This window comes from Dicentrarchus labrax, unplaced genomic scaffold (genome assembly GCF_905237075.1).
Source record: "Dicentrarchus labrax unplaced genomic scaffold, dlabrax2021, whole genome shotgun sequence".
In the NCBI taxonomy this organism is placed as follows: Eukaryota; Metazoa; Chordata; class Actinopteri; family Moronidae; genus Dicentrarchus; species Dicentrarchus labrax.
This window is the reverse complement of record NW_026136713.1, coordinates 5,819,892-5,840,495: the sequence shown is the minus strand read 5'-3', so window position 1 is coordinate 5,840,495 and position 20,604 is coordinate 5,819,892. Positions and strand designations below refer to the sequence as shown.

At 40.0% G+C, this 20,604-nt stretch overlaps 1 protein-coding gene across 5 annotated transcripts; it reads right to left on the bottom strand.

Moving 5' to 3' along the window:
• Positions 1 to 82: 82 nt before the first annotated feature.
• ocrl (OCRL inositol polyphosphate-5-phosphatase) lies at positions 83 to 20,327 on the bottom strand. Of its 5 annotated transcripts, XM_051419564.1 has the most exons (24): positions 19,887 to 20,327; positions 19,180 to 19,259; positions 16,845 to 16,936; positions 16,403 to 16,441; positions 15,875 to 15,988; positions 12,948 to 13,130; positions 12,525 to 12,771; positions 12,214 to 12,387; positions 11,988 to 12,089; positions 11,768 to 11,882; positions 11,371 to 11,487; positions 10,974 to 11,155; positions 10,343 to 10,454; positions 10,072 to 10,181; positions 9,701 to 9,836; positions 9,441 to 9,551; positions 9,069 to 9,234; positions 8,426 to 8,661; positions 7,753 to 7,776; positions 5,862 to 5,981; positions 5,276 to 5,360; positions 4,793 to 4,920; positions 4,478 to 4,589; positions 83 to 2,331 (listed from the first exon to the last, which is right to left on the bottom strand). In XM_051419564.1, exons 1-24 carry the CDS (start codon positions 19,926 to 19,928, stop codon positions 2,207 to 2,209), a joined length of 2,952 nt encoding a protein of 983 aa, XP_051275524.1. In that variant the 5' UTR covers positions 19,929 to 20,327; the 3' UTR covers positions 83 to 2,206. The 5 variants fall into 5 exon arrangements, with proteins under 5 accessions (XP_051275524.1, XP_051275525.1, XP_051275526.1 ...); XM_051419565.1 differs by lacking the exon at positions 7,753 to 7,776; XM_051419566.1 differs by lacking the exon at positions 19,180 to 19,259 and having other exon boundaries at positions 19,935 to 20,305.
• Between the last annotated feature and the right edge of the window lie 277 nt (positions 20,328 to 20,604).

Genomic DNA, 20,604 nt, shown 5'->3' with positions numbered 1-20,604 from the left:
CGGCCACTGAGTAGACTAACTATAGCACAAACATCAGTCAGTAACGATTTCACATGTTCCCGAAGAGTGAGCCCCAAAAGTGTACCAATGTACAATTGTTGTTTTTATTGTTGTTTATCCAAATAGGAAGGTGTCAACATTTTTAACCACACACATTTCAATAAGGGGGTGTTGAATGGGAAGAACAAAACAGCTTTATACACAGTTTTATTTGTGTTAAATAAATTAAAAGCACCAAAAAATTGAAAACAGGTGCAAGTGTTTCCTTGTGTAACTTTAAATGTACCATAACTTTATGAACAGATTGTGACAAAACCGAAGACAAAAAGCACAATGAATCCATACAAATACATCAGTTGGTACAGTGGCATAAGACAACACTTAAAATCAGAGGTTATTGATTATATTGATTTTGGGTTTGACATGATGATGATGGTGGTATTTCCACAGACAAAGTTAATAAATAAATGGCTATTACAAAATGGCTCTCCCAAATCTGAATCACCAGGAACTATGCCTTTACACCCAAGCCACCTTTTGGCAAAGCTCGGCTTGATTAACACCAACAGAAGAATCTAGTGTATTGATGGCAATAAGGAAGAAGAAACTACACAGGAATAGAGCAACGTCAGCCCGACGGGCATTTCTGAGTGCCATGATTGTCAGCGTTGGAGCATTACATCATGTGCTCACATTGTCTCCAAACATGAACTCTTCTGAAGATTCTGAGCAAGGGGGAATGAATGTGATAAATGTGAATATTGTTGTCCAATAGGAAAGCTAAGGCTGACATCTCTTGGGTAAAACTGTTAAAGAGGAAACACTGTTCATTTTACACAGCATAGAAGTTCCTTATTTCACTAATCATGACATGTTTTGCAACAGTGACTACAGAAAAAAGAAAAAGAATAGAGATCCTCTGTGGCACAAATGAGAAAGGCGCACAAAGACAGGCTGTATCCTGCAGAGTAATGAGCCATTAAATCTTGCTAAACTTGCATACAGAAAATGCTGCATCACCTAAAACTCATCTGCATTTACCATGAGGAACACAACGACTGTGTCTTGGCATCACACAGGCCTAAAACAACGAATAGTGAGCTTTAAGATGTGGCAGAAATAAGGAAGAAGACATGTAAACAAACACAGAAAGTAACAGTACCACCTTCATGATAAACATGACAAACTTTAGACACCATTACAGATTTGCACCACCTTATCAACAGTCATATATACCCATGGAACAGGGAAACAATCACTACAATTTAAGACATCAAGAACCACAGAGTTTGACTCTTCACTTGATTCTGGCGGACCAGGAAGTTAGTGTGTTAAAAGACTTGTTTTGTAACTCAAGAGGAACTGGCAAAACGAGATGTAAGGCTCACGGCTGAAGTTACACAAAAACACAGCAAACATTCACGTTTTTTATAACATGACAATAAAAACCAGCTATGAATATTTCCTGTGAAATATTTTACAACCGATGAAGAGATGAAAACAAACCACTGTAGTAGAAACCAAAAATGGTGCGTACTGAGAAGAAAAAAAATATATAAATAATACAACGGGTATTATTGTCCCCTCATTAAAGTTAAAATTCTGCAAAATGGATTGTCATGAATTATCTTAAGCTTAAACATTCTTAGTATATAGATTTCCATAGTTATCCCATTTCAGACTATTTACTGCTTTGAACCGTATACTAGTATTCAGTCTACTTCTGAAAACTTTAGTGTAACTGAGTCTTTCGCTCAGCATCTATAGATACATAGTGTTTTCACATTCATACCATTTCGCTGTTCAGCGGTTATTTTGGCATGAGCACCTACGATGAGAAGGGTCAGCTGAGGACAAGGACGACTCTAGTCTGAAGGAACAGAGCCTTTAGGTCAGCAGAAAGTGCATAAGCATCAGTTCAAACCTCTCCCAAGTAGTGTCAAAATCCAGCGAGCGGTCATACTGTGAATGAACTGAAGATATGACACTTGGTATAGTCATCATAGTTATAATGGAAGTGTCTTTTCCTCTAATATGAGAGTTTGTGAACAGTAGGGTGCAGCTGCACTGGTCTCCAATAGATGACAAAATACCAAGTCGATGGTGTAACACAGTGTCCTACAGGTCCAGGTCCTTTACCAACAGTAAGCCAGGTTGGAAATCAACGCCAAACCTGACTGACGTCATGAGGATCCATCGACCTCGGTTACTCCTCATCTCCTGCCATGAGGAAGCCCAGAATGAAGTCGATGGCTTTCTGTCGGTCGTGTGGTGTCTGCTTGCCCACCAGGTTGGGTGGCGGTCGGATAAGGAGGCTGGCAAAGAGTGTTGCTAAAATACAAGAACAGGAAGAAAACGTAAAGAAACTGATGGAATAACATACATCTTACTTACTCTTTTATCAAGTAAATTCAAATAAAGCAATTTGATTTGTTCTGTAAAATCTGCAGTGTCAGGTGATTTGTCAGGATATTTAACAGGCTAGCTTCCATAAAGATGATTGTAAAATCCCTGATTGACAGAAAATGTATAGTAAGCAAAACGGTTAATAATTATAATGCAGTATTGTATGCAAAGGTTTATATGTCACAATAATAGTGTAAACATTGTGTGGTGTTATGCTGTTATCTCATGATATTGCTGAATCTTGTTGTAAGCATGGATGTCATTTTTATAGAAGTATTGTAAAAGAGCATTGTCTGTTGTTGTCACTGTAGGTTATGAGAGCCCCTCATACAAACAAACCATTTTACACAATGAAGGGCTTACAGTGGGTACGGAAAGTATTCAGACCCCTTTCAAATTTTCACTCTTTGTTTCATTGCAGCCATTTGCTAAAATCAAAAAAGTTCATTTTATTTCTCATTAATGTACACTCAGCACCCCATCTTGACAGAAAAAAACAGAAATGTAGAAATTTTTGCAAATTTATTAAAAAAGAAAAACTGAAATATCACATGGTCATAAGTATTCAGACCCTTTGCTGTGACACTCATATTTAACTCACATGCTGTCCATTTCTTCTGATCCTCCTTGAGATGGTTCTGCTCCTTCATTGGAGTCTAGCTGTGTTTAATTAAACTGATTGGACTTCATTAGGAAAGGCACACACCTGTCTATATAAGACCTTACAGCTCACAGTGCATGTCAGAGCAAATGAGAATCATGAGGTCGAAGGAACTGCCCAAGGAGCTCAGAGACAGAATTGTGGCAAGGCACAGATCTGGCCAAGGTTACAAAAGAATTTCTGCAGCACTCAAGGTTCCTAAGAGCACAGTGGCCTCCATAATCCTCAAATGGAAGAAGTTTGGGACGACCAGAACTCTTCCTAGACCTGGCCGTCCAGCCAAACTGAGCAATCGTGGGAGAAGAGCCTTGGTGAGAGAGGTAAAGAAGAACCCAAAGATCACTGTGGCTGAGCTCCAGAGATGCAGTAGGGAGATGGGAGAAAGTTCCACAAAGTCAACTATCACTGCAGCCCTGCACCAGTCGGGGCTTTATGGCAGAGTGGCCCGACGGAAGCCTCTCCTCAGTGCAAGACATATGAAAGCCCGCATAGAGTTTGCCAAAAAACACATGAAGGACTCCAAGACTATGAGAAATAAGATTCTCTGGTCTGATGAGACCCAGATTGAACTTTTTGGCATTAATTCTAAGCGGTATGTGTGGAGAAAACCAGGCACTGCTCATCACCTGCCCAATACAATCCCAACAGTGAAACATGGTGGTGGCAGCATCAGGCTATGGGGATGTTTTTCAGCTGCAGGGACAGGACGACTGGTTGCAATTGAAGGAAAGATGAATGCGGCCAAGTACAGAGATATTCTGGAAGAAAACCTCTTCCAGAGTGCTCAGGACCTCAGACTGGGCCGAAGGTTCACCTTCCAACAAGACAATAACCCTAAGCACACAGCTAAAATAACAAAGGAGTGGCTTCGGAACAACTCTGTGACCATTCTTGACTGGCCCAGCCAGAGCCCTGACCTAAACCCAATTGAGCATCTCTGGAGAGATCTGAAAATGGCTGTCCAACGTTCACCATCCAACCTGACAGAACTGGAGAGGATCTGCAAGGAAGAACGGCAGAGGATCCCCAAATCCAGGTGTGAAAAACTTGTTGCATCATTCCCAAGAAGACTCATGGCTGTAGTAGCTCAAAAGGGTGCTTCTACTCAATACTGAGCAAAGGGTCTGAATACTTATGACCATGTGATATTTCAGTTTTTCTTTTTTAATAAATTTGCAAAAATTTCTACATTTCTGTTTTTTTCTGTCAAGATGGGGTGCTGAGTGTACATTAATGAGAAATAAAATGAACTTTTTTGATTTTAGCAAATGGCTGCAATGAAACAGAGTGAAAAATTTAAAGGGGTCTGAATACTTTCCGTACCCACTGTATATTCTCTTCAGACATTGTGCCAAATTGCTTAAACTAGCTGTTCAATTACTATAAAGCTAGAAGATATCCATTTCATACCTATGAGGCTGGCTGTTAGGTTGTTGTTGTGCGAGTGCTTGAGAAGCTCCTTCAGAAAGGCCATTAAGTACCGAAACACGTTGCGGTGAGCCCGGGGCAACTGGGAGATCAACTGTCATTAGTAGAAAAAGAAGATGTAGATAAAGATTAGTCAGACACATTACTGTACTGCAGTATATGACAGATCTGGGATAAAGTTGAGCTAAAACAACCTTTCCCCTTAAATAAACAGAAAACAACACCTAGTTGGTATACATCATACAGTAAATTGCATAGTGAACACATAACTCTGTTTGTTGAGCATAGTCACTGCACCTGTTTGCAGAGGCGGCTATCATGAGCGCAGTCTAGGCACCGTTGGTAGAGTTCATAACACACCACTGGCTCTGGCAAGGCCTCCAAGAAGATCAACAGAGCCTCAGCTACAGAGTGGTTACAACCAACTACATGAACAGTTAAGGAAGAACAAACAAATATAGTCCAATGTGGGCCTGTTGAGTGCAGCATTAATATGGATATTAACATAATAAACAGGAGTGATCCAGGTAGATTCTGCATGATCATTTTCAGACCTTGTATCTTCTCGTTATTAAACAAACATTAACGCAAGCAGGCGCACTGAATAGCTTCCTGACATCACAAGGTCACATGATTATTGCAATTTTTATCATGATAATGCTAATACATCCTCGTGACCAAGACACAACAGGATTAAGTGTCTTAATGCGGCTCAGTGATTACAGGACTGGGTCTTGGTAAGATTTGTGTCTGTGGAACTGGCTTCACAAACGAGGATACAGAGGGAGTCTGGGATGCTGGTGTCCAGACAGTCAATGATGCTCTGCAACTCCTCCTGTAGGCCTGGTGTCTGGAACAAGTCCTCCTGGGAAATTATTATAGACAAATATGGACCATTTAAAGAGTCCTATATCACTATAGTTTGTTAGTTATTGTGTCAAGCATATACAAGTGCCCAGCCCACATAAGAAACCAAAAAACTGTTGCAGTGGTGAGACATTTGTAAGTCATGAACAACAAATATACAACAAACAGACAACAAATAACATCAGTCGCATTACAAGGTTTCCATCCTAAAACACAACTCAGGTTTCTTATAATTATAATTATTCATACAGAAGAACTCCACAGATATTAAGGACATTTTATAAATAGATATTATCTGGGATTTTGGGTTATCATAATATCATGTTATAGCCTACAGTACACTGTATGTTTCTTCACTTGAATGAATTACATGAGCCAGTTATTAGACTATTCTCAGAAAGTGAGAAGCACTTTTTAGGTCATATACATCTCACAGATAATAACCGTTATCTTATCCTGTATATTAAAGTCATCTGACTTTTTTCATTTTCTCTCTCACCTGATCACAGGACTTGGTGAAGAGATGGTTGACAAGAATCCACACTTCCTTGGGGATCTTCAGGGGTTTGTCCTCAGTACTTGCACCATCCACCAACAGGAAGTTCACCTTTGACCTCTCCTGATGAGAGATAACACAGTCACTATGTTTTAAACTGACACAGTGTAGCAGAGATGTTAGATTATTTCCTGGAATAACAAAGCAATATTTTCTCATTTATTCATTACAGCAAACATTATTGGAATTCATGCCTACATAGAGACTACTAGCATGACTGCACATGACACATCTGATCAATTAGTGATTGAGTAGTAGCATCAGTGAGGTCAGGATTATCTCTGGGGTCTGGAAACTTGAACGAGAGCCATTTTAAAAAGGGCTAGATATCACGTTCTTTTTGTCTCTGCAAATGGATCCCCGAGACTCACGAGAGATATCCAAAAATAACCACAGCTTGTGAGGCTGCACATAAACGCAGGGGAAAGTGGAGTGGGCCTTTAATGGGGGATGATGCTAAAATGCAGCACTAATGTCATATGCTGTAAAATGTTTTAACACCTAAAGCTTCTACTGTGAATCTTCAGAGTATTTACAGTGTGGTGAATCTTCCAGAGGGGATTTAAGAACAAGAAAGCTTTAACATAAGATGTATAAATTGCTACATTGAAAAGGAACAGAGCCCAATTTATATTCTAAGTGGATATCTGTTTACTCATGCAGCTATTTAGTTTCACTGATCAGTAACAAGTTCTGAAATGGAAGAGGAGATATGTCGTTTGGCTTCATAGGAGTGTTAGAGCTTCGCTGAACAGACCTTAATACTTCTTCTCATTACCTTTAATCATGTGTATGGGGGATCTGTGCAGTGAGGGTGACCTGCTGTTAAATGAGATTTAGTGTGTTGGTGTGTGTCTACGTTTCACTGGGCTGGTGTACCCTGTCCTCAGTGGGCCAGAGGAGATTTAATGGGTGACTGATCCACACACACAGCTTATTACTAAGCTGGCACAGTCTGGTCTGTGATTGCCTGAGGGTTACCAATTGTTGCCCTTGTCAGCTTTCTGACATGTAGAGCGAGCGGGCACTGATTCAATTTTCTGATTAGCTAGTGAAGCCACTTTTTAATCAAACTAAGGTGTAATCAGCAGGTAAGGAAGTATGCTTTGTTACTTATTTTCTAAGAGTTTCAATACTATTTCTGTGTCTGTCCATTAAGTATAGAGCTAAAGGGAGCAGGCAGTTATCTTAGTTTAGCATGAAGACTGAAATCAGGGGGAAACAGCTAGTCTGACTCTCTCCAAAGTTCAGAAATAAACTCACCAGGGTGCCCTGTAGCTCACCTGGTAGAGCTGGGACCATACGTACCAAGGCTGGGTCCTTGATGCAGCGGCCACAGGCTTGAATTCAACCTGTGGCCTTTTGCTGCGTGTCACCCAACCTCTCTTTCCTCTCTTTCCTGTCACTCTTAAGCTAATAAATAAACTTACAAATACCTCTACAATGTTAATAATTGTTGTTTGCAGCATTTCAGCATCTGATAAGCCTTCAAACTCAAGGACTTATTACTTCAACTAGACTTCCTGACACAGGCCCCCCACTAATGCAGTCCCTGTTTTAACACAAGGCTCTTTTTGGGCAAGGATAGCAGTTTCCTTCTGCAAAGCTAGGCTCCCAGCTCTAGCTCCATGATTAACATACAGACATGAAATTGGTATCAAACCTCTCATCAAATATGAATGATTCTAATACTCGAACCAGTTTCCTTTTACGACATGAACAATTTGAGGAAGGTCAATAAAGTGTCAGAAAGCAGATAATTGATCACACAGACTAAGGTCATATTGACCTTGATTTTTCTGATAGCCGATCAGTATCACTGTTAATATTTTACCTTTTCCATGTAGCTGTCCTCTCCCTGAGCAGGAAGGCAGCCCACAACCACAGTGAAGAATTGGAAAGGAAGGATCAAGGCAAGGAGAGGCGATGAAGAGAAACAAAAGAAGTAGATAGAAGTGGTATGCATAAACACAGAATCAGAAAAGTTGATGGATTATGGATTGTTCTTGCATAAATGATTAAATCATTGATCAAGTTAACTAAATGAGTAGGAAAATAGAATAATAGAAAAAGTACTGAATGATAGTAGCACTATATTCCAAAGCCAAATCAGATAAAGTCAAAAACAGCTTTATGGAAACAGACAGAGGTGAATGTGTGAAGACCAGAGGAGTCTATTTATAAAAAGCACTAAGCTGGGCCTAACCTGAGTCAGTTTTCCCTGTTCTTTAGGAGCTCCCTCCCTATGTTTTTGCCACTTCCTCGTTCCCTTGGCCCCTCTTGGCCATAAATATACAGATTGAGACATTTTATGCTCTCCAAATTTAGGCTCTGTGTGTGACTGAGATCCCTTGAGGGGGTGAACAAGCCCTCACACGTTCCCACTCAGGTTTCAGGTAGTGAACAGCTACAGAGTGAGGAACAGCCATCGGATTACAATCTGAGCTACACTGCTCTGTGAATCTGAAGAAAATATGTCTCTGTCCACTATTTCTGTCAAACCTCACCAGGTCAATGAGTTTGGTGATGGGGATCTCTCTGATGGGTTTCTTCATGCGGCACAGTGTCTCCAGTGAGGTGCCAAAGCAGCTGGGCAGGTAGTTGCCAGAGATGGTAATGAAGTAGTCCTTGCCACGGTCCAGATGGAGAACCAGAATGTCTTCTATGGTGTCTTCTCCAGAGTTCAGCAGAGTGACGGAGTCTTTACTGACATACACGTCCAGATAGATCTCCAGGGTCTCATCTGCTCAGGAAGATAAGGAAGAGGTTAAACCCTAACCCAGCTTTCTGAGGAAGTCTGATGAGAACAATAGCAGATTTTATTGTAAAATAAAGGAACATTTGTGCAAGGAAATATCTCACTCACGTTATCTGTCTATTTATTGTTGTTTTTGAGCACTGATTATCCACTTTTTCATACAGGCTGCCTTGTTAAACATTACACAGGAGTCCAAAAGTGCAATAAGTTCAAATGCAATGATGAACAAAGGGTGAATGACAAGATCCTTCACTATATTCGAAATGACAGTAAAAAGCTGAAGATATAAAACTAAATTTATAATCTTGCTTTACATTTCATCAGCCACAATCAAGATACTACAGGATCACAGATCTAAAGTTCGAGGAATTTATTAAGATAAAAGGACTTACTCGGCTCTAAGAATCCATTGCTTGGGTCAGCACGGAGCCAAGGTTTACAATACTGTGCATCATTGAGTTTGGCGATGAAGGCAAAGTGACAGGGGACTTGCCCGTCATTTGTTATCTGGAAGGACTCCTTTTGAAGCTGTCGAAATTTCACATTCTCAAATGTAAACTGCAGGACAGGGAAAGAGAGGAAATATTAATCATAGATTGCCAGTAGATTGCCTTTAACCTACACATTTTAAGAGACATTACAACAGGCTACTCTGTTTTAAAGGTTATTACTGATTTGTGCCTGAGATTTTATCACTGAGGCAGAAACATAAGACAGACCCTTAGTATGATGAGTGCATGTGTATGTGAGGAATTTATTTTTACCTCTCTTCTGCTCAGAGATACAGATGGAAGGAACTCATTCTCCAATCTGTCCATCGCCCGAACAATTTCCTCAAACACCTTTTTGTGGCGGCTCTCATTTACAACCTTAACCTGTTACACAAACACAAGGGTCCAATTTGTCAGTAAAAAAGTATTTATTACATCAAAGTCATACATATTGTCAAAATTAATAGCAGCACTTTGCATGTTACAACCAAAACCAGAGTTTAGGTTTTTTATTTGACAACATAGCTTCTTACCCCAATACTGAAGAGGGAGCTGACAGGCTTGTGGTCACTAGTTTGCAACTCCATGTGACTTTGATATCTGAGCTGCTTGACATTGTTGCCCCTCCAAAGGATCCTGTCACACCAAGCCGGGTTTCGGCACTTCCCACTGCAGGAAACAGTCACATTTTCAGTTTTTAGGGCCAGACATCAGGGGCACATACACATACAGTACTGCTGACTCTGTACTAGTGTGAAGACAAGGCAGGAAAAAGCCTCCTGACTGGCAAAATTTAATCAGGATTCCAAAGAAGAAAAACTAAAACTGAAGACAAGTTGGCAATAGCAATAAAATGGCAGTGAGTTTGTGTATTCAACCAAGATACTACACAGGGATGTTTTACCTCGAGTCCCATCGATCCGTTTTGGGGTCGTACTTGTATGTGGGAATGAAGTTGATCTCTCCCTCCATAAAGTCTGTGAAGGCTCTCTTGGTCTGCCTCTGAATGTTCAGCTACACATTGAAAAGGGAAATGAAAAACATTTTAACGAGTCACAACATAAACCTTTATTATATATTATTACTAGCACACAGAGTTAAAGAGGAAATTCGGCTGGTGGTTGTGAGTGCACAACAGTTTAAAGAAAACCCTGAGCCAGGTATCAGTCTCTTACCTGATCAACTTCCTGTAGCTTTCTTAGCTCGCCCATAGCAATGTGCTGTTTGATCTCAGCAGAATCAGAGATGAACAGACGATAATTTAAATCCCCGAGCCAGATTACGACACTGAAATACAAAAAGAGACAGAGTTATCTTAAAATAATATTATTATTCTTGTCTTTATATCTTTTTTCTGCTATTTATGCTTCTAGACTGCAGTACTATTTTTTTCATACTATGTTTATTGTTATGCCCCAATATAACAAGGCAAATTCCTTGTATGTTCAAACCTACTTGGCAATAAACCCGTTTCTGATTCTGATATCAGAATGAGAATCAGAAATACTTTAATAATCCCCGTGGGGAAATTACTTTCCTTACAAACACTAAAATAATTGTAGTCTGTAGCTCATGTTTGTAAAGCTACGACACTGACAGTGATTAATTTTAAGTTATAAGAGCTTTTGTTCACTGAATTAATTTAGTATTAGAGAATGTGGGAAATGTGGGAAAAATGTTTACATGCAAAATAAGCAAAACCTCAAGCTGATGATACAAACATAACCCATTAATGTAAAAACTAAACTTTGTACATTACTCAAGGGCCATGTTCTGACGCCGGACATGAATGACTGAGGAACTCACTCATGCTTTACAATACTGAGAGGGGGTTGGTCCAGTACGTCGAAGGTCATGCGGGCACATATGTCTTTATAGTCCTGGTTGCGGCGCTCAAAGTCTTCCACGTGTGCTGCTAGATGGGAGTTAACGATGCAGAAGCTAGTGTTGTGGAAAACAAATCTCACTCCTACGCCTCCTTTGTTCCCCTGCAAAAAAGTTTGACAGTTAAGCAGACCTTTTATTTTAATTAAGGCAAATACATGCAGGAATAAGGTTATTTAGTTGTCTTTTAGTTGTTTAATATTAAATAAATCAGACATAAGCTAAATGTAATATATTGTAAATAATGTAATCAGAATACACTGAGCAATAGTCTATTACTACGTGTGTTTAGAGGCATCTGAGTTTAGTGTAAACAAACCATTTTTCCCAAGACTCCCGTGCCCACATGCTGTGCATCCACTTCTCTTATGTGATTCTTGAGGGACTTTTTGACATAGACCACAAGCATCATCCCAACTAGTCGTATGATCTGAACCTGTAGGCATAAAGTTAGTTAGTTTAGTACCTTTACCCAATGCTTCAACATGACTGGACCCAATAGTCTGAGACAGTATTCACTTATGGAAAAGGGCTGCATTTACACACAGATAGCAGCAGGCTAGGATACAAGGTGCTGGTTTGACCATCTGGAGAAATTTGGGGTTTGTGTCTTGCCAAAGGACATTTTGATATGTGGACAGAAGGAACTGGGAATTTAACCCCCAACCCCGAAATTAGTGGATGGTGGATCTGAGGTATAGTCTTTCTGTACTCACCCTCTTATACTTGGCTTTTGGGTGCAAGCCCCTCTCCACAGCTTCTATCCACGTATGCTCCTTGGCTGAATCCATGTAGAAGAAAGCTTCTTTGCTGAGGTCCAATTCTTGAAAACTAGAGTCATAAAGTCACCATACTGGATGTTATTGACGCAAGAGCAGCAGACAACACATATGACTTCATGTTCAGATAATTAATGTATAATAAATTCTTACTGACCCAATAGCATAAAGATCAGGAGGTTCTGAGTCACTGCAGAGCCACGGCTCAAGGCCGCTGTCTGGAGACTGGCCGTTCACATTCCACGTACCTGTGAAGAACCTAAAGACACAAAAAGATGCACAGTGTAGGGTTAATGTGTGCAGGAGCAAGTTTCCAAATTTGTGTATTTCAATATCAACAAAACAAAAACTAACAATATACAAAATAAAGAGGCTCCTCTCACCTGAAGGTCACAATGTCCACATACTCCTTCTCCTTCTTACCCAGGCGGTGTTTGATGAGGTATTCTCTTTGTCCTGCCTGACTGGAGAACAAAGACTGTCTCATGCTGTTGGTGGTGGGGCTGTCGCACCAAGATGGTTGCCTTTCCACGCGGTCAAAGCCTGACCGGAAACTTCTGGAATTGGAAAAGTAGGAATTCTTTAATAACAGCAATATTTTATTTAACTTTGAGATACTGTGCTTTCAACAATGAAATACCAGTTTCCAGTGATTCCAGTAAACCTCGCATGGTGTCATGAAAGGTCAACTTACTCTGTTTTGGTGCTACTGATGAAGTTTTCTTTGGCCTGTAGGGAGACAGCTTTGTCTTTAGGGACTGGTGGAGGAGGCAGAGGATTAGATGGAGTGTAGGAGGCTTTGCGAGGAGGTAGAGGAGGAACAGGAGGAGGATCCCTAGAGGCCACAATGCGATTCTGATGGTTCTTCTTTTCCTCCACTTTCAGAGAGTTGTTGAAGTTGTCCTCAAAGCCAAAGTCTGAGGCTAGTGATTGAACTGGATCTTCAAAAAGAGTATGTTCAAAAGCAGAGGATTCAATCTTAAAGCAACAGAAACTAATCTGGAAGACAAAGACTAAGATGATAACAGACATATGTTTGGTTTTAAAGTAGCTTCCATTTATTTTTTCTTAAGTGCTGGAATATTCTAAATGTAAAGACAATATATCTGTACATTACCTGTTCTAGTCTGATTTGTTGACAGGCTATTGTTGCGGTCGGGAGGCAGTGCACTGGTAGATTTGGGGGGGTTGACTCCAGAGCCTGCTTTGTTGGCTCTTTGTGGTGGGATGGGAACTGGACCTCTCAGGGCTGCTGGTGCAAGGGGCTCCATCGCTTTGGGTTTCGTGAGTTTGGATTGAACTAGGAAAATTTGAAACTATTGTCAGAAGGAAGCACATCATGGTCCAGACTCAACACAACCTTACTCCAGCAGAAGGAGCAGAGCTTATCTTAAGCCGTGCCAAAAATAAACAATAATGGTGCTACAGCTTGCTCAAGATAGAATTATAGGCAATTATATTGTAGTGCTGTGAGAATTATTATACCCTATATAGTGGACTCAAAGTATCCCACAGTGCATTGTGAAAAGTAATGTACAACCGATGGTCACTAACCATGCATTATATACCATCATGGTTGTCGCAAAAATGGCAGAGAGCAAGAGAAAAGAATTAAAATTTGTCATACAAATGTGAGTAATTTTCTGTTTCACTCTCGATTATATAATGAAATCACGGCGAGATAACCAGCTTGCTAAGATTAGCTAGGCCTCTTTTGTACAGTAAATTGCCATTAACAGTCCCACAAAGTTAAAACTAGACAGGCTACAATTTTTAAGTATGGAAATAACATTCGAGTGTAAGATAAGCACTAGAGAAATATTGATGGTTCATTTATTTTAATCTTTTCAGGGATTGACGACGATGTGGAGAGAGTGGGACCACCTCCTCTCTGCAACATTACTTTGGCCATCAAAGTATAAGGCCAGGACAGGAACTCCTCGATTCACTGCACAATACTGCGATCTGATGGTTGTTCATGGTTTGAATAAAAGATATTAAAACTGATAAAAGAGGGTCATGAAATTTGTGACTAAAAGCTATGTGACTAATACAATCACAAGAGTTTACTTTGTCTGTATGTCATCTGAAAACAAAATTGTGCCATGTTTAAGTTTCCCCAGGAGGAGGTGTAGTCTTAACAGAACACAGAATTCAGTAATGATGTACAGTATATATCTATTGTAAATATAAATGTAAAGGCCTTGCATTCTCCTTATCTTTTCACATTTAATTTGACAACGTCATGCAGCAGGTCTTAGTTTTCTCTGTCGAGGAATTCCATTTCCTCTAATCAAAAATATCTGAATGCTTGTTGAGATGAGAGTTTTAAGTGTTTTAGATGGACTATAGTTTGTCTTTTGCCTTATTATGTCAGGAATGAGACAAATTCATGAGTTATGGTGCAACAATAATGTTAAATATGATGAACACAAATGGCCACAAAATATTTTGTATTTACTAAAATGTGAAAATACTCACATATACTAATACTGCATAATATCACGCATTTATCACAAAACTGCATGTTGTTGGTATTTATTATGGATAGTCCATCTACAGGATACTGTGGAATCAACATTTGTTTTTTAAATTTTTGGGGCTTTTTCCCTTTAATGGACAGACGAGCCAAAAATAGACAGGTAAGGGAGAGAGAGAGGAGATGACACACCACAGGCTGGACTCGAACCCATGGCTGCTACAGCAAGGACTCTCCACCAGGCGAGCCATCAGGACGCCCCATATCTGGCCCCTTTTTTAACTGTGCAACAGCAATGACGTAATTTGCTGCACCGACAAAATTACTAGTGTCCAAAAGTGTTTTTTCATTTTGCCAATGAGTCCATTTTATAGACATCTACACAGAACTTCATAGACAGTGAGTATGGGGAAGTCAATGAGTGGATGATTTGACTTTACTTAAGTCAGTTCACATCCTGTTTCAACTGACCTCTCTGAATGTAAACATGAAGACGGATAAAAATGAGCCAACACCCAGAAGAGCAATACTGTCATAATAGGAAGTAGAAGATACCAGCTGAGGGTTTTATTCTTTGTCAAATTGTCAACACAACAATCATAAGGAGTCAGTGGTGCATATGTTTATTGAGACTGGGATGTCTACATGACTGAAGATAACTCCAACTAACTTTGTAGTTATCATCTAAACATGATTTATTTTCTTTTACCAATTTCTGTCATCATATCCGTGTGTGTGATGCAAGATCACGTTGCCTTTTTGCTAATGAAATCTTTAATACCATCCAAAAGATGCAGAACAGCTATAAACATTTCATCACCATCCTGTACTTTGAGGTGGTGCTAATTTTTAAAAGGTTTATTAAACTGCACCTGTCTGAGCAACATCAAATGTAACCAGCGTCTGCTTTTGTGAACAGTGAACAGGCTGGCTATAAGTAGCCTGCACAGCTCCAAGTTAAGTAAATCCATTTTGCATTTTCATTCTTAAGGGAGGGGCACAGATAAAGAAAGGTCCTACAGTAGTTTAAAAGTCTCCATTTTACAGTCACGTGTCTGGATTAGGTTACTGAAGACCCTTAAGAGTTGTTTTGTAACACAATATCCGTGCCCTATGTATCAGCTTTCCTTTCCTCTGCTAACTCTAAATGCTTCCAGGGAGAAATTTCCACTACTTCTCAGGAATTCTGTCATTGCACGCTGCTCCTTGCACTCAATGCCAGTGACATCTTGTATTTTCGGTGAATGAAAAACGTACAGTTTACTCATTCATTTGAAAATTACCACATATATGGCTTAAACATAACATAAACAAGAATGAAAGGATACTGAGGTAAGCTTCAGTCCTTTCTTGCTGCATTCACAGAGGTGGGCTGGCACCTTTAAACGTGGATATGATTTGAAAATTTGCAGCCAAATGAGTCATTCCACCGGTGTGTAGGTGGCAAGAACACACAGGAAATCAGCGAGCGGTGTAATCCACCCATGGTGAATAAATCTTAGATGAGTGATTAAATAATTAATCATCCCACTGCTTTAGACTACTGACAGACGGTGGAGCCTTACCTTGCTGCTGAGCACTCTTCACCTGGGTGAGGAAAGTCTGAGTCCGATCATCGTCCTGGAGTTCCAACAGCAACTCTGGGGCTTTTTCTCCTTTGATTCGTATCCTAAGGCAGGCTTGAGAAAGGGCACAGGAAAAACCACACACACACTTACACACATGTTGGACACCTTTAGACTAGCAAAACACATTAGAAATGCAGACTGTCCAGAAAACAAAGCAAAGTGATTTAATAGTGAGACAATTCAGCATTCTTTCAGAGAACCCTGGTAACTCATGACCCGCGTCTGCTGCTAAATAAAGGATGTAGACATTTGGCTGAAGGCATGCTCTAAAAATGTAGTATGGTTAGACAGGGACTGTGAGCCAGTAAATGCCATGTTCTAGCTCTCTTTTGTTCCCACAACGAATCATTCTTTCCGGCTTCTTGCTTGAAGGACCAAAACAACATATTTTCTACATAATCTCAGTTTGGCAGTTTGAAAACGAAGCCGAAAATGGAATTGCTGCCAATGGAAAAAAGTACTTACAATCTACTGAGAAGTTAATAAGAAGAGCGTCCTCAGCCTCTGAAATGAAAGAGAAAAGACAGATTAAACGGTTCCCATGTGGTTCAAAGGTCTGTTGTTGTAGTAAAGCAGAGGAGTTATAAATTACTTCAATAGGCTCTATTCATTGTGTGTTGATTTTCAAATTTTGCACTCTGGACTTTCACTTTTACACCACTGTCATGTGACCTTAAGTAAACAGGAACACTCCTATGCATAGTGAGTTAGAGAGAGTGAGGTGAGGGTCACCTTTATAAACATGCTGCTTCTAATGGCCAGGAATCACATCTTCAGAAGAATACAAATAAATTAAGAATAGTTTGCAGCAGTTGGCCACGTAAAATATCCTCAACATTTGATTAAAACTACCATACCCAAAACAGTTAGTACTGTGAATTTGAGGAGGACAAAAAAGGTCACATACCTCGCACAATTTCAAAATTACCATTGATGGGTATAGACAGCTGAGGCACTGGACGAGACACAACAGCATCAGGGGTGGCCAAAACACCCAATCTGTATGAGAACAGCACTCCCAGTTAGTCCCTCTTAACCTCAGCTTTTTGATGTTTTAATATCACTTAAGATTATTAATAAAGAAGAAAGAAATGAAGAAGAAATGTTTTCCTCATAACAGCCATTTTCTTGCAATTAAAACTGTGTTTCATGCACAGCATTCAGTATGAAAATATTAGAATAGCTGAACATTTGAGATGCAAAATGGGGTAAATGTACTATTAGATTATAATTATCAGGTGATTAAAATGCAAATTTAAATTTACAAAAATCTGAAATGCACATGCACACATGCAAAAGTCTCCATTAGTTTAATTTGCTAAGTTACTTTAGTTGAACAAAGACACAATGGCACAAAATTGATTAACAAATGAGTTTTGTTGACTAAAGTCTACTGGAGTTGCACTTTGGGTCATTAAATAGTCAATATAAGCAGCTTAAAATCTGTGATGTGGGTTAATGTAGGTGGGGTCATATTTCACTCTCTAACAATGGCTGACTAACAGCCAGGGTCAAAGCAGCACGCTGGCCAAAGCCCACGTTTCCCCTCCACTTCACACCAATTCTGATTACTGTTGAAGAGAGGAAAATGATTCAGACATCCTGGACTCAATGTGTCAGAAGGACTTGCAGTTCCCCTGAATCAGCAAGGGTGCCTCTGATGTCGTAAGATACATGACAATCAACAACGAGAACATCCCCTCCTCTAGGGTTAGGACAAAATAATATAAACACTTTACAATACAACAGCCTTGAATCAAACACAAATGTTGTGTTGGAGCTTGTGATGTTTTAATTGAGACTGTCAGACATGTTGCTTCAACTTGATGTTTATTTCTGAGATTATAGTTCATAACCTGTCATCTTTGTAAACCGGCTAATGTCACCTTTAAAAATAGCTTTAAAATAGTTGTTTTTATATCTTTATTATAGCTGCAAATAAGTATTGGTGCATCAGTGGCAAAATCTGCTAAAATCATAAGACTGACACAGATTAAGACTAATATAAAGTCTCAAAAATGAACATTAAGTTAAAAAAAACAACATTTAGACAGTTTCACATTAGTATTTACTGTAGGTTTGTTGCATTGTAATGTGCTATTGTGTTCATCCTGTGATAAAGAACAAATCCTCCCTATTCCAGAACATCCAACAATATCTGTACAGCACCAACTAAAACCCTGACAGCACCTGGTCTCCATAACTCTGCACCATGTTTCCCTGTCAGAGTGGAGTTTAGTTTGTTTTGGTTTTCACACAGTCAGCTGAGGATGGAGCTTGTCTGCCCATGTGAGTCTCATTACAGTCCAGGACTAAGTGGAGGAATTCTGGATAATGCGAAGTGAGCTGGCTGTTGGTAGGTGTAATTGCTTGCTCCCTCACACTACTGCACGCCACAACCTGCTACAAACACAAACAACGCTGATGGTTTAACACACCCACTGCTGTCTCCCTCAACATCCCCTTTCACAAAACAAATGCTGAAGCTGCCAAGACCTGGGTTACAATCCTGCTCCTGTAACACTGAACCAAATCACTACAGCCTCATGGGCAGCACTGTTCTGTGGCTGACTTGCCGAGTCACTGATCCATGCAGTGTTTAAATTATTTCAGCTGGGCTGCTTGATACCTGCCACTGAGAATTACTAAAAGACTATAACATGCAACATTTCTTTCAGGTCATGAGGAGGAAAAACCTTGCCTTTTCATCTGAAGATGCTAAATGCTGCAGTTTTCCTATTTTTCTGAGAGCAAGCCCGACCTGTTTGATTTAGCCACACAAACTGCCTGCAATAATATTGTGATTAAAATGCTGAAGCAATGTCATTCACTATATAAAACTGACGTTCATTAGATAAGACAACCAACCCCTTAATCCCAATAATCAGACTGTAGGATCTAAATCATCTTGTTTATAACTCGGTGTGGCGTTATCATGGTACACACCTTTTTGATACAACAGATTGTATTTCGAAACACCCTGATATATGCATGTCAATCAAAGGCAGAAGAAAATATAAAATAGTTCCCAATAAAGGCCAAACACTTCAGATATACCACAGCAAGTAAATCCCTCCGAACACAGAAACAACTGTCAAAACCCTGATTTGATCAGTATTACGCAATAGCTAAAGACAGGGGATGCTGCAGATGACCATATAAAGAGCTGCTTCATACCCATATCACTGACTCTATACCTACTGCCTGACAAACAATGCGTACATTTTCAGTCTGATACTTACATAAACTCTCCACTGCGCTCAATTAGTGACAGTAGTCTGGGCTCCTTCTGGCCAGCCCTCAGCTCCTGACCTCTTACAGTGTGAGCATCACAATCAAGGAATTATTTGGACTGAGGATGAGAAAGATGCTTGGACATCACAGGCACTGAGTTGTTATTTAAATGAACGCCAGACAGGGTCACTTTCATTTTAGGCTTGTAGGTTAAGTTAGTATACGTATGGATTAGACATTAAAGTGCTCATAGGTTATAACCTCTGTTAGAAGAAGCCATGCTTGTTGAATATTAGGAGGCTAAATTAAATGTGACTTGAATGACATGTCATAAAGGGATTAAATAAAGTTATTAGTTAACTAGCAGTTGATAGTGTAAGGTGATTAGTGGCAGTCAAAAACAAAACAAAATGAAGCTATTCAAAAACAAGTGGGTTTAATTAACTAGCATTAGTTAAATGAGAGATGTTACATTGGTGTTTGGTTAGTAGTAAAATTAACTGCACCAATAAAAAGAACCAGGTAAATAAACTGAGCTACAGCTAACCTATGTTGTTATTAAACAGTTGGTTCGTGTTAGCCTGACGTGCTAACGTCAACTGACGTTACCTGAGTAAAGCTAACGTTAGCCAACGAGCTAAAACAAAAACGGGAAGAAAAAAAAAACAAACACACAGACAAAAAAAAGGTTGTAACTTAATTCAAAAAAGGATATTGCCAAGCACTCCTCGTCGCATATCCCCAAAGAGGACTCCATGCTTACCGACAGAGAATAAATATCAGTGTATCATTGGCTAGCGGCTGTGTGTCGGTGGAGTCCAGAGAAAGTTCAATCCCCAGTCGGCGGTGCGGCGGCGGCCTTCCGGGGTGACAGCTGCTCAACGGACTGCTGCTAACCGCCTGGTAGCCTGTTAGCCTGTTAGCCAGATGTTGATGTTGCTGGATTGAGGATACAAAATGTTCAACAGAGCCGAGTGTGCGCCATTGTGTCCACACACACACAAAAAGACAACAATCCTTCAAATATCCGGTTTCTCTTCTGTTCAGACTACATGTCAGGTAGTTTGTGTCAGATGTAGCTCGTAGTTCGGCTCCAGTAGAGAGTTTGCGGTGTGGACCCACCTTCCTCGGTCTCTATCCCTGCTTACTTATTCGTAGACTCGGCTTCATCTTCCTCACTTTTACCGGCGGCTGGCGGCAGGTTGGGGCTCATAACGCCACCTTCTGCCGCGGAGGGTGGACCGGAGACTGACTGTCGGTAAATAACAACAACAACAACAACAACAACAACAACAACTTCATGTGGTGAGTTAACGTTAAATTGATTAACTTTTGGGATTAATTTGCTGTATTTAAAACAGGTGGGGGAGAGTGACTGTGTAACTACATTTCTTACCTATATCCAGTTTATGTTGCTTTGCTCTTCTGCTCCA